Here is a 12,699-nt window from a genome sequence, read left to right on the forward strand (position 1 = left end):
ATCTACTTTAACACAGATCGTTCATTCTTAAACCTACCAGAATCTATATACCCCAGGGAGGTTCTGCATTGTTCAACAAGGTTCAGTGTTGTTCTTTCATGCTTTGAGTTCTTCCAATTTATTTTTCCTCTGTGTTTTTGTTTTACAGTGAAACAAGCAAAGCTTCAAGGCCCACCTGGTGAGTTACCTTTTGGACCGATGAGACCAATACCCTTTTCGATATTTGTCTCAATCAGGTCGTACGAGGGAAATTCAAGAGGTTCTCGGAACAACATACAGAAGTTGAAGGAACATTAATCCTTTTATTTTTCAACATACTTCCAAGCCGATACATAAATACACTGTAAATATTTTGTCTATCCAAACAGGTGTACCTATTAATTCAAAATTTATTTGAAAACTTTGGCTTTGTCGGACTTTTGGAACATCCCACTAAGGTTCATTACAGCCTTCATTGTATGCGTTGGACAATCAAATGCAGTTAAAGCATGTCCTACCAACCTTTACCAGAAGGGAGAGGGTTTATAACTGCCATTCAGCCTCACTCTAATAATAATCCAGAAGCCTATGAATCACTTTTGGTAATCAGAAGTATCAGTACCATACTGAAAATGAAATAAGAAAACACTTTAATTTATGGTCTGGTGCAATATCAGTTACATTATCATGTAACGGTCGGATGTTTTTAACTGCATTTCATCGTCGGGTAATTTATTAGACCCTCCTTCTCATCCACTTCTTTGAGACTCCAAGGCGATATCAGAAAATTTGATATGTCGTCACTTAGTAAATTTTTCCATCTGCTACATATGACTCATTTCAACTGATTGCAGCATTGGATCTGGGATAAAATGTGCAGCAAATATGTTGTGTGGAATTGTTTCCTTGGGTATTGATTGATCCTCACATCCTTTTGCTTTTGCACATCTCCATCTATTTTCACTTCCTGCTCTGTGATTTCAATATTTTTTTTTCTCCTGTTCAAAAAGCAGCCTATTCTAAAGGTGCCTCAAGAGTGAAGAATTCATCAAGTATGTGGCATCTGGAAATTGTTTGGGAAAATACATCCATTCATTAAAATTAATGGGAAAGCGCAACAAATTAAACATCTAATGAAACCAATGTCCGTCGCTTAGTAAGAATATTTCATGGTAAGACACCAGCATTTAATTAATTTATGTTCGAAACACTAAATTTATATTCCAGAGGAGATGTGTGTGAGCCCAAACTGCGTGACCCACATTGAAGTTGATTTTGCAATGTCGTTATTAACAATAACATCGGTTATATTAACCTTCCACTGTGCATACACTGGCATTTGTTTTCTGGAAATTATACCTTTACACGGACATCAAAAGAGTACAGAAGGAACCTGCTTTCATCATTTTTACATACATGATCTTAAGCTCAGAGTGGAGCTGACACACACACACACACACACACACACACACACACACACACACACACACACACACACACACACACACACACACACACACGGACATACAGACAAACATACACAACAGAACACAAAATTGTTCAATGAGACAAGCACAGACACTGAGCTTGGGGGAAGTGTCATCACTTCCTGGGATACTCTGAGTACCAGCGACGGCACCACAATGGTGCCACTTTTCTCATCGCACTCAGCTGGGCATTCCTAATAAGGAAATTCCTCCTTTCCATCGATGCCAACCGATGGGGATTGTATGTGCTCTTAACCTTTTAAACGCTGTACGTCAAGCAAGGAAGCAGCACGTGCCATTTTAAAAGTCTTTGGTATGACCCGGTCGAGGTTCAAACTGCCGACCTCCCAGACTCGGAGCAATATGTAGCACGTGACTGGTTTGCAACATTTCTGGAACTGAGAACCAACAATGATGCTGCTGCAGTGCCCCTGAAGATCGGTACAAAAATTATTAATGTTACCATGGTACCTGCACACAATGACATACTCTTTTGACAGGTAGCTGGGGAACATTAATGTCTACCAGAGAATGCGAGCTAATGAGATAATGAGCTTATCATTGGTTCTCATGAAAGAATTCACCATAAACATTGCCACAAAACATGCCTGCAAATCACCACAATGGCAGTTTATAGTCGGACCAGGAATTGAACGCAGACTGAGAAATTTAAAGGTGAGTACAATACCTCATAGCTGTTGCATCACCACAATCTCCTTTCATACGACGAATGAATCCTCTTTTAATTACTTTTTATGTATGGCGTCTAAGGCTTGTAGAGGAGCTTCTACAAGTATCACAACCAGAGGGACATACATGGAATTTTATATAATTTCAAAGGCAATTTGTAGCCAATGGACAGATCGATAACACATCATATGGGATTTGAACCTGGGATCCCAGCCTCATGAGTGATGTGTTCAAATGAAAACGTCAAACTGCCAAAATGAATTCAGAGCCGGTGTTATCGTACCCACATCAAACAATCTTGCTATGTCTTCTCAACGACACTGGATGATGTTCAATAACATTCATCCTTCTTGTGACAGTTCTTACAGATGCATCATTACCTGCATTCTCTAGTTTCTGTCATTATAGGGACGGACGGAGAGCAGACACGAGGGACAGACTTGACAAGTCTCTCTATGGTGGTGAACCCTCCTATATACTTCCTGAACAAACCACTTCAAGAAGTTCATTCAATCAAACTTCTCGGCCGTATCGTCAGCCATGATTGTTCTTGGACAAAGCACATATTCAAGTTAGCCTCCAAAGCAAGTCACTGACTCGACATCCTCCATCGTGCAGTCTTTCCTTGGCAAATCTGTCCTTTTGTCCACTTACAAGGTCTTCATCTGCATCTCGCTGGAGCACTGCTCTCCTTCTGGACTGGTAATCATGCCTCACACCTTTCACGGATCGATGCCGTGGAAACCATGGCCTTCAAAACTATTGGAATCTCCCACAACGAAGCTGAGTCTCTGGGCCTGTTACCGTTGCATCGGAGTCAGGTAAGCAGCATCTCCGTTTTCTTCTGCCTCCTTTCTGGTCTTCTATCTTTGCCCTTACCATTCTCTGTCCTCAACGGGTTTCTGCAGGATGCGCACGGTTCACCAGTAACTCATTCTGGTGTAACTGAAAATCCAGGCTCACCACTCACCTCCACTCAGTTATTTCTCTTTTCTCTCATCTGTGGAACTTCCTCAGTCTGTTAAATCTCATTCTTCCTTTCAGAGCTTCAATATGACCGTTTATCACCACTTCACATGCTTTCTACTAGTGGGGCAGATATTCGAGAGAATTGGGCTATTTTACGTACAAGCGTTGAATTTTGCACGCTGGTGGAGTTATGTCATGCAAGTAATTTCAGATATGGAGCCACCTGAAAAGTTGCCTCCCCTTGCTGCAGCCGCCATTTTCCAAGATTGCGGACAAAATTTTATACTATATATTTAATATATGTGATTCCAGATGGCCAAATAGTGTTTGGTAATGAAATTTTTTTGTTGGGTTTTGAATTGTTTTACATCTGGGATATGCAAACTGAGCTATTATTAACATTACGGCCGTAGATCTCTGAATTTGTGTTCGATATCTTTGAGTTGCATTGCATTTCATGTGACTGTGTGAACAACTAGAGACAGTTTCTGATGGTCTCTGAGAATTTGGTTTGGAATTTTTAATGCATGTAGTATTTAATCAGTTTTCTAATTCATTTTTGTACAGTTGCAGATGTGTGAAGATTAGAAGATATACACATAATGAAGTCTACTAAAAGCCATAAACTGTTTGACCCAATGACTTCTATTAGTGCAAGTAAAGAAACACCAAAATAAATTGACTGGAATATTTGTGAACTTTGTCACCAGATATCCCCAGAAATGTTACAATGTCCTGCATAATCCAAAAGACCGAGTGCTGGTCAAGGGTATTCCACATTAGCAAGGAATATCATTAGTTTCAGTGAAATTGGTGAGCTGCCCATCCCCATAGATGTAGGGAATCTTGATGAAGGATCTGGGATAGAGAAGACTCTTGCAGGCCACCAAGCAAAGTGGCATAAATCATGTTACATGAAGTTTAATTGTACAAAACTTAGTAGAGCACGGAAGAGGCATGCATCTTCAGAGCATGAGGGGCAACCGCAGCCATCTTCAAACAAGATGTTCATGCGACGAAGTAGCAGCCCGGGTGAAGCTGCGAAGAACCTTTGTTTTTTCTGTGAGAAACCTTCACTACATGAACCTCGATAGCCATGTTCGAAGATGTCCAATAGACCTGTAAGACGAAAAACTTCTTACGCAATTAAGTGCTGGGGATCTCGTCGCACAAGAGGCGAAATATCATCCAAAGTGTCTTGTTGGTTTGTACAACAGAGCAGCTGACAAACAGAAAGAAATAAAAGAAAAGGGCAAAGATGAAATACGTCATGGTATAGCCCTTTCTGAACTTATAACATACATTGAAGAAGCACAGATGGAGGAAGAAGTGGCACCAGTATTCAAGCTTGCGGATCTAATCAAACTCGAGAGCAGAAGATTAGAACAACTGCGACTACCAAATGAAGGTCGACCTCACAGTAAGTACGAAATTGAAAAACCGGATTCTCTCACATTTTCCATACATGACAGCTCACAGGCAAGGGAGGGATATTTTGCTGGCGTTCGATGAGGACATTGGGTCTGCCCTGCGGAAAGCCTGTGAAATTGAAGATTATGACGAAGAAGCAATATGCTTGTCTAGTGTTGCGAAAATCATCAGAAGAGATATGAATAACCTACAAATAAAGTTTTCGGGTTCATTTGAGCCTGAATGTCAATTAAACTCAGTTCCACAAATTGTCTGTGTTCAGCTGACCATCTCCCAGAGAAAAATCTAAAGCAAGCATACAACTGTCATCTCACAAGAGTGATTGCTCCCTTTTTTCAAGGCTGTATATTGCTTGCCAGTCTAGAGATGGAAAGCTAAGTGAGTTCTTTCAACATGAAAATCAGGCATGTCCACCAGCGCTGTCCTTTTTAGGTAAGCTGTGGCAAGAAAGCAAGTCTGATCTCATGCAGTGTCTTGAGAAAAGCATTGAAGTTACCTGTGACACACCAAACTTTGATGTTATCATTATTGATGGTGCTGCAATGGTGAATATCCTTAAGTCAATTGCAATTACAACATTTGTGGATTATGCCTTGAAGGTATTCATTCCATATTTGGATCGCCAACTCCAAAATGTGAGTCGCTTAGACATCGTATGGGATCAGTACCTGGATAATAGCCTAACGGCCCAGACAAGGATGAAACGCGGTAAAGGAGTCTAGAGCAGGGTTGCTGCACATGTACGTCTACCAGGAAATTGGCAGGAATTCCTAGGAATTGACGAGAATCAGAGAGCTGTTTACGTTCTTGGTCGGATATGTTGCACAACATTCCACGGAGAAAGAAATTATAAGCACCGATGGGCGCAGTGTCGTCTGCAATAGGGAACGGGATATCAGCTTTCTATCCCCGTGTGGTCATGAGGAAGCTGATACGAGGATGGTCCTCCACCTTGCAGATGCAGTACGACAGGGCTACAAGCACATCGCTATCCATACAGTGGATACAGATGTTGTTGTTTTAGCTGTGGCTGCAGGGGCTGAACTTTCAATACCCAAGATATGGATTGTGTTTGGAACAGCAAAGTCATTCAGACATATTCCTGTCCATGAAATCATTACGTGCCTTGGTCCATTGAAATCTGAAGCACTGCCATTCTTCCATGCCTACACAGGATGTGATACAGCGTCGTCATTCTATACCCGTGGCAAGAGAACTGCATGGGAGACGTTGGAGGTTGTGTGAAGAAGTGACAGATACTTTTCTAGCACTCTCAAAAGGACCTGATGACCTATCCGATAACCACTTCAAAAATGCTTGAAAAGTTTACAATTTACTTGTATGACCGCACAAACAATGCTGAAACAATTGACGAGGAACGCCAGGAACTGTTCACTAAGAAAGGGAGAGCTATGGATGTGATTCCTCCCACAAGGGCAGCTCTAGAACAACATGTCAGAAGAGCTATTTACCAGGGTGGATTTTGTTGGGGGAAGTCACTGCATGCCATCATGGATTTACCTTCTCCTGAGAAGTGGGGTTGGTGGGATCCAGCGAACTGGAAACCCTTTTGGGCCAAGTTGCTTGAAGTTAGCACCTCAGCCAGAGAGCTTATTTGCTGTGGGTGTAGAAAAGGGTGTGTTAGCCGTTGCAAATGTATAAAGGCAGCTTTGCCATGTACCGCACTATGTGCGTGTAATGGTGTAAATTGTGATGTTTGGAGATGGAACCGTATTTTTGCTGTGAAATCCCCTTTGGTCTGGATGCTGCAAGCGGGACGTATTTCGACGTGTTTTCTACGAAAATCGGAGTGCATGCAAAGGGCAATTTGGCATTCATAGAACTTGAAGCACGCGTTAATATGTAATAACTTCCTGTAATAAAGGAATTGTTTCATATTATTGGTTTATGTTAGCTCTATGTCAAAGATCTGAGTGCCACGATTACCGGGTACCCTAATCATATGGTATTGCTCTGTCACAGGATCCCCAGGACCCAGCACCCTGATACGGGGTTAGCAAATTTGAATTCAGTTTATTGTATTTTATATTGTATTTGATTACTTTGTTGCTTTTTTTGGTAAGTAATAGTTCATAAATAATTCAAACGTGTACATTGAAATAGCCCAAAATTGGTGCCTATATTTTTACATTCACGAGTTATTCTGTTCTTTATCCCCAGCAGATGTGGATAATTAATTATCTATATATTAATACTGAAGGACCAATTTTGTGCTACTCCTCGCGGTCGCGTCACGTTTTTCTCGGTACTGTGACCTGGACTGAAAGAAACTTCGTACCTGTAAGAGTGCATCGCACATCGTGGCAAATAGTCAACTTTCAACTCTGAAGCAGAATAAACACTTTTTGTTGAGATGGGGGCAAGAAGTGAAAAGGCTGGGGGCAAGGTAAGCAAATTTTTGGGCGGCGGTAAGCAAATTGAAAGCGGGAGATGGGGGAAATGGGGCAGGGGATGAGTGAGCGGAGGCTGGGGTGAATTAGGCGGGGTTGAGTGTGAAGGGGTGGACAGGGGGGCGGGGGCCTGGGGGCAAGTGGGGCGGGGAATCGAGAGACGGCGGGCGGTGAGTGAAGAGGCGGGGGCGGGGCCGGGGTAATTAAATTTTTGGGCGGGGGTAAGCAAATTGAAGGTGGGGGGTGGGAGGCGGGGGTGAATGGGGCAGGGGCAAGCACGCCCTGTCCAGTCCATGTTCCTCGAGTGTTGGTGAGCTGGTGAGGGTGGTTGAATGAACGGAATCCGTCTGTGACGGGGTTTCGGCTAGTATGTATAATTGCTGTAATTATGTGTTTCCAAATTGTCTTGGTGGTAGATAAAAAGATTACCTCTGCTATAGCTCAAGTTATTAATGATTGGATATCTGCCCGTACAGTTTTCAAAAAACTATTACTCTATAAATCATAACTTATTATTTAATAATATACAAAATAAAGATAAAGAAATACAACAAAATATGACGATGATATATGACGATATATAGAAGCTTTGTTTCATTGTTTTATTTGTATTTGTAGCCAGTTAAATTCACTTAAAACGATTTTTAATATAATTAACAGAGTAAACCTCTGTATACCTGTCGGCCATATTGTAAAATGGCCACCACAATCATGGGAGGTAACTTTGGAGGTGGCTCCATATCTGAAAATGTTGCTGTGATACGTATCTATGCATGTGCCAAATTTCATGCTTGTATTTGCGAAGGCCCAATTCCTTCTAATATTTGCATATTACTCCCTGACTATACCCCCATTAGCCCACCCAAAGCCCACCCCTTCCTCTCTAGCTTATTATGCCCGCCCCTGACCCCTTTCTCCATTCTTTTCATTTATTGTTCCATTTCTACTTCATCCCCAGATTTTCCTTCCTCTTCTTTCTTTGTTTGAGCTTGTATCCTACTTGTTCACCTCCCCCATCTCCTTGCTCTCATTCTTCCCCATGCCCATTTTTCCTCCATGTGTCCCTCTGCTGCCTCCCTCTACCTTCCTGTTTGTGTGTTTCTCCCTTCAACCACTATTTTTTCTTCTTCTTATGTTCTACTCCATTCTGTGTTCTCGTTCTTCCACAAGGCTCAACTTCGTATTGACAAAAATATACTCTGCTGCAAAGAGTTCATTGTTGCAAGAGTTGTGTTGGCTATTTCACAGCACGCACCCTTTTACCTTAAAATTACCTTTTAACAGAAATGCTTTTCTGATTTATTGAAAGCCATTCAATATAATTGTGTTATCATTTATTCACTACTGCACATTGACTTTCTCACAAAGCCAGAAGAGCAATTTGAACCAAGCCCCCCTTACCAAACTCTTATCCTGTCGGACTGCAGAATTATTCAGCTTTCACAGTCACACATCCCTCATCTGAAACAAACTTTAAAAACTTTTTCCTTTACCTGCAATTTAGGTTGCACATTTTGCTTCTGGTCTTCAATATCATCATGTTCATTGCCACACAAGTATTTATTTCACCTTTTGTTGATGAGGAAACCCAAGTTCATAGAAGACTGAGTTGACAGGGAATAAAAAGGCAATGTACTGATAGTGGCTGGCTGATGGTGAGGCTGGTGGTGAGGTGAGTGAGGCTGATGGATGAGGACAAGAAGTCTGAGTGAATGAACTTCTTGAAGTGGTTTGTTAAGGCCTAAGTCATATTTGCCACGGCTGCCGTGGGGTCTACAAAATCTACGGCCACTCGCAATTATACGGCGGCCGCAGTATTTCCACAGTCACACAATGTAGCAGTCACATATGTTTTTATTTTTCGGGGAGCCGCACAGCGTATTTAGAAATTGTGGAGACCAAAAACGTGGGGGTGCCGTACAGACTTTGATTTGATGTCGCACGGTGACCTTAGGGCGTTCCTGCGGCGGCCATAGAATTTTCAAGGGAGACGCAAGGCGACCGCAGGGGGGCCCAAAGGCGAACGTGCGGCCAGACGGATGGTAACGAGTGGGTTTTTTTTTTTTTAACCAGTCCTTTTGTTTCAGCTTGTCGAATTGCTACGGCGAACGTAGAAATGAAAAAAGTTATAACTCCGCGCTATAATTCCACGGCGACCCCTACGGCCTGTAAAATATAGCCAAACGGCGTAGGGCCACCCTGAGGCCATCTCAGAAACTCTGTGGCCGCCGCACATTTCTGTCAACTCAGAGGGCGTACGGCCACCGTATCCTCGCCGTAGAGAAAATGTGACTTAGGCCTTAGGAAGTATATAGGAGGGTTCACCACCATAGAGAGACTTGTGAAGTCTGTCTCTGGTGTATGCTCCCCTCCCTTCCCTATAGTGGCAGAAACTACAGAATACAGGTAATGATGCATCTATAAGAGGAGGTTGAGCAACAGGCAGACGTGACAAGTAAGGGAATCAACAAACAAGCAAAAAAGAATGGAGAAGAGGGGAGGAAATACTGTAACCTGCAAAAAGAGGGTTGGGCTGGGATGGTAAATAGGTATATAAAAGATGCTGGGTAGAGATGGATGACCTGAGATGGTTTATTGGTCACCAAATTGTGGTGCTGCAGGGCAGAGTGAAATTGGACCGCTTCAGGAATGCAGTTCCACAAACCAGTGAAAAGAGGACAAAAAGAGTGGATTTGGGCTATAACCTGATTTTGGGAGTTTAACCAGTTGGGGAATACTTGAAAAGCATTTGTCCTGGAAAGAGGGTGGGAGGACAGAGAGAACATAGTGTGCTGTGTCTGTCATTATCGTAATAAATGTGGTTAAATAAGGGTGACCGACCTGTTTGACACATGAGAGCAACGGGCCTTATGTTTTTGCCGAATCATGAGATTTGTCGATAATTTTGAGAACTCTTGTTTCTGCAGACTCAAGGAGAGACAGAACAAATGCTGGAGTGCCAGCCTGTAGGGGAGAGCAGTGTTCCATTGAGTTATGGATAAAGACCCTATCGGCTAAGTAGTTAAGATTTTCGAAGGAATGATTTGGAATCATGGAGAATGCACAGTCTGCAGTTTGGGAGACTGTGCCAAAGTCAGTCTTACAATGCTGTATTCAATTAGAAGAGGGGAGGAAAGGATTCCATAGATCGCATTCTGTTGACTGTGCAAGGTGAGGAAGTCATAGATCCAGATGTGTTGGTGGTCATCGTTGCCACAGATAGTGATTTTTACTCGATAAGCAGAACGTCAGACTGTATTGAATGCTTGAAGTATGTCCAGGAAGATAGTCCTGACCTCTTGTTTGAGATATAGCGACTCCAACCGATTGTTGGATTAGAAGCAGTAGCATATCCGTTATTGAGTGTCCAGTAGAGAATCCACACTGATGCCCAAAGATCAGGCAGTTTGAAGAATGCAAAGACAACATTGGCAGCAATGATGGAATCTATTATTTGTCTTGTAATTGGAAGTAAGTTTATTGAAAGGATCTTTCACACACCCTTCTTGTGAATGGGAGTGATGGTACCTGTCTTTTAAGCAGATGGGAAGTGGCCACATGTGAAGGACGGGGTAAAGAAAGACGACAGAGGAGAAGCAAGAGCAGTGGATCAGGAGTTGAGAACACGGGCACTGATTCCATCTCAGTCTGTTTGTCTATCTGGCTGTCAAACAAAATTGAAAATCATTCCAAAAAGGAAACTTCCTGTTTTTAGGGACATCATAAAGGACACAAACAACAGGCACAGATGACTAATGTAACGTGTTCAATAAGGTGGGTTAAAAGAGGGTGTATCAGCAGCGGTAAACTAATTAAAATATGAAATGCTTTGTTGATTTTTAGATCCTCGTGGAGGATCTCTAAGTTTTACTCACGTTGTTGTTCTTCATCTTCTTCTTGTGGACTTTTTTGTTTCACAGCCTACAGTTTTCTTCGAAACCTCCTGAAACTTGGCGTGTATATGTAAAAATTCCCTGCGCAGACAGTAACCATCTCCGATTTTGAAAATTCCTCCGAGAAAAAAAGTTATGACGTCAAAATATCTCCGCTAATGGAAATCGCCTAAAAATTATCTCCAAAACTAGGCAAGCTTTTTGAATTCTGTTTGCGTGAATCGAACAGGGCATTTGCAGAGACAAATTACCGCACATATGATACATCACTATGACGTCATATCAATATTTATGACGTCATTCCTGTTTTTTGACATTTTTTGTTTCACAACCCAGAGTTTTCATCGGATATTCGTGAAACTTGCCATGTATATACAGAAAGCCCACGCGCAGGCAGCAACCATCTCTGATTTTGAAAATTCTTCCTCGAAAAAAGTTGACGTCATAATATCGCCGCAAATGGAAATCGCCTATACCATTATCTTCGAAACTAGGCAAGCTGTTTGAATTTCGTTTGCGGAAATCAAACCGGGCATTAGCACAGACAATTTATCGCAAACCTGATACATCACAATGACGTCATATTCGTTTTTATGACGTCATCATTAAGAGGACGAGGATCTCAGCTCATTTGAGCTTGTTGTATCAATGTTCACTTACTTTATTGATATTTATTGTGAAATATTTGCTAGTTAGGATCCTCCTTATGAAATAGTCATTTATGCTAACATTTCACAAGTTATGCTCACTCAGCCTGTAAAACTGGCTGACCTTTGAACTTTGGGTAATGCAAGCAAGCGAAGAGTTAATTACAACAAACAGTGGATGCTACGTTTAATTTTTGTCAAGTGAGATGGGGTTTGTACGTGGAAGATAAGTAACTTGGTACACTAAGTTAATGGAACATGGAGAAACCACATGCATTTTGGACTACATGGGGTTCTTTGCCAAAGTCAACAGACTACTTTTATTTGTATGACAAAATAAGTTATTGTAATGTACTCCTTGTTCTTTAATGGCCAAAATTATTCCCACGTTATTGTGGGGTTGGCCAGGAGTAGCATGGCTCGAGTCTTTCACGAACCTACTGGCTAGGCCTGACGGTCGACTAAGGTTAGGGCAGAGAATTTGTAATTTGTTCAGGGTGCTGGCAATAGCTCGGCTCACCTACTCTTTGGGAAGGATCCTGTGGGATCTTTAACATCCACCAACTAATGTCAGCAGACGGGATGCCAGTTTGACGTTCAACTGAAGGATGGCAGCACACACATGATAGTTTATGAACACCAGGATGATAGTTTTTAGCTGGGTCAACATTATATGCCTGGTGTTGGCTTGGTTAGGGTGGTGGGCTTGAGATCCTAGGTCCTGAGTTCAAATCTTGCTCATCTGTTGAATTAATACCAGGTGGGGTTAACTCGGCCTAGCCAGGTTTGAATGTTGACTCATCCATCCATCGGGACCAAGCTCTGTGCAGAGCATTGGTGCTGCCAAAGTAGTGTCCTTGGCTATTGGGCACAATCCTGGACGGGTCGCCACTCCTACACAGTATACCAGCATGCTGGCACTCATTTTGCTGACCTCGGAAGGATGACAGGCTGAGTTAACCCCACCTCGTATTAATTCAACAGCTGAGTGGGATTTTAACTCAGGACCCTAAGATTTCAAGCCCACCACCCTAACCACTAAGCCAACACCAGGCTTGTTGGACATACATACAGCTATAATCACATGAGTTAATATGGTGGTAATTTGATTCTGAACATTTACACCAGGAAAGTATCCACTGGATATTTAACGAACATGATTGATGTTAAAACCTGCAAATTGTATCATTAT

The 12,699-nt window shown here is 42.2% G+C and overlaps 1 protein-coding gene across 1 annotated transcript in view; it reads left to right on the forward strand.

Moving 5' to 3' along the window:
* LOC147016015 (protein unc-13 homolog B-like) overlaps window positions 1–12,699 on the forward strand; it is a 1,009,527-nt gene that overhangs the window by 73,156 nt on the left and 923,672 nt on the right. Inside the window, exon 2 of the mRNA XM_085848698.1 lies at window positions 149–178. Coding sequence (XP_085704824.1) covers window positions 149–178 — 30 coding nt within the window. The remainder of the gene's footprint in view (window positions 1–148; window positions 179–12,699) is intronic.

This window comes from Eptatretus burgeri, chromosome 12, assembly GCF_056783735.1.
Source record: "Eptatretus burgeri isolate ZD-2024b chromosome 12, Ebu_testis_v1, whole genome shotgun sequence".
Lineage (NCBI taxonomy): Eukaryota > Metazoa > Chordata > Myxini > Myxiniformes > Myxinidae > Eptatretus > Eptatretus burgeri.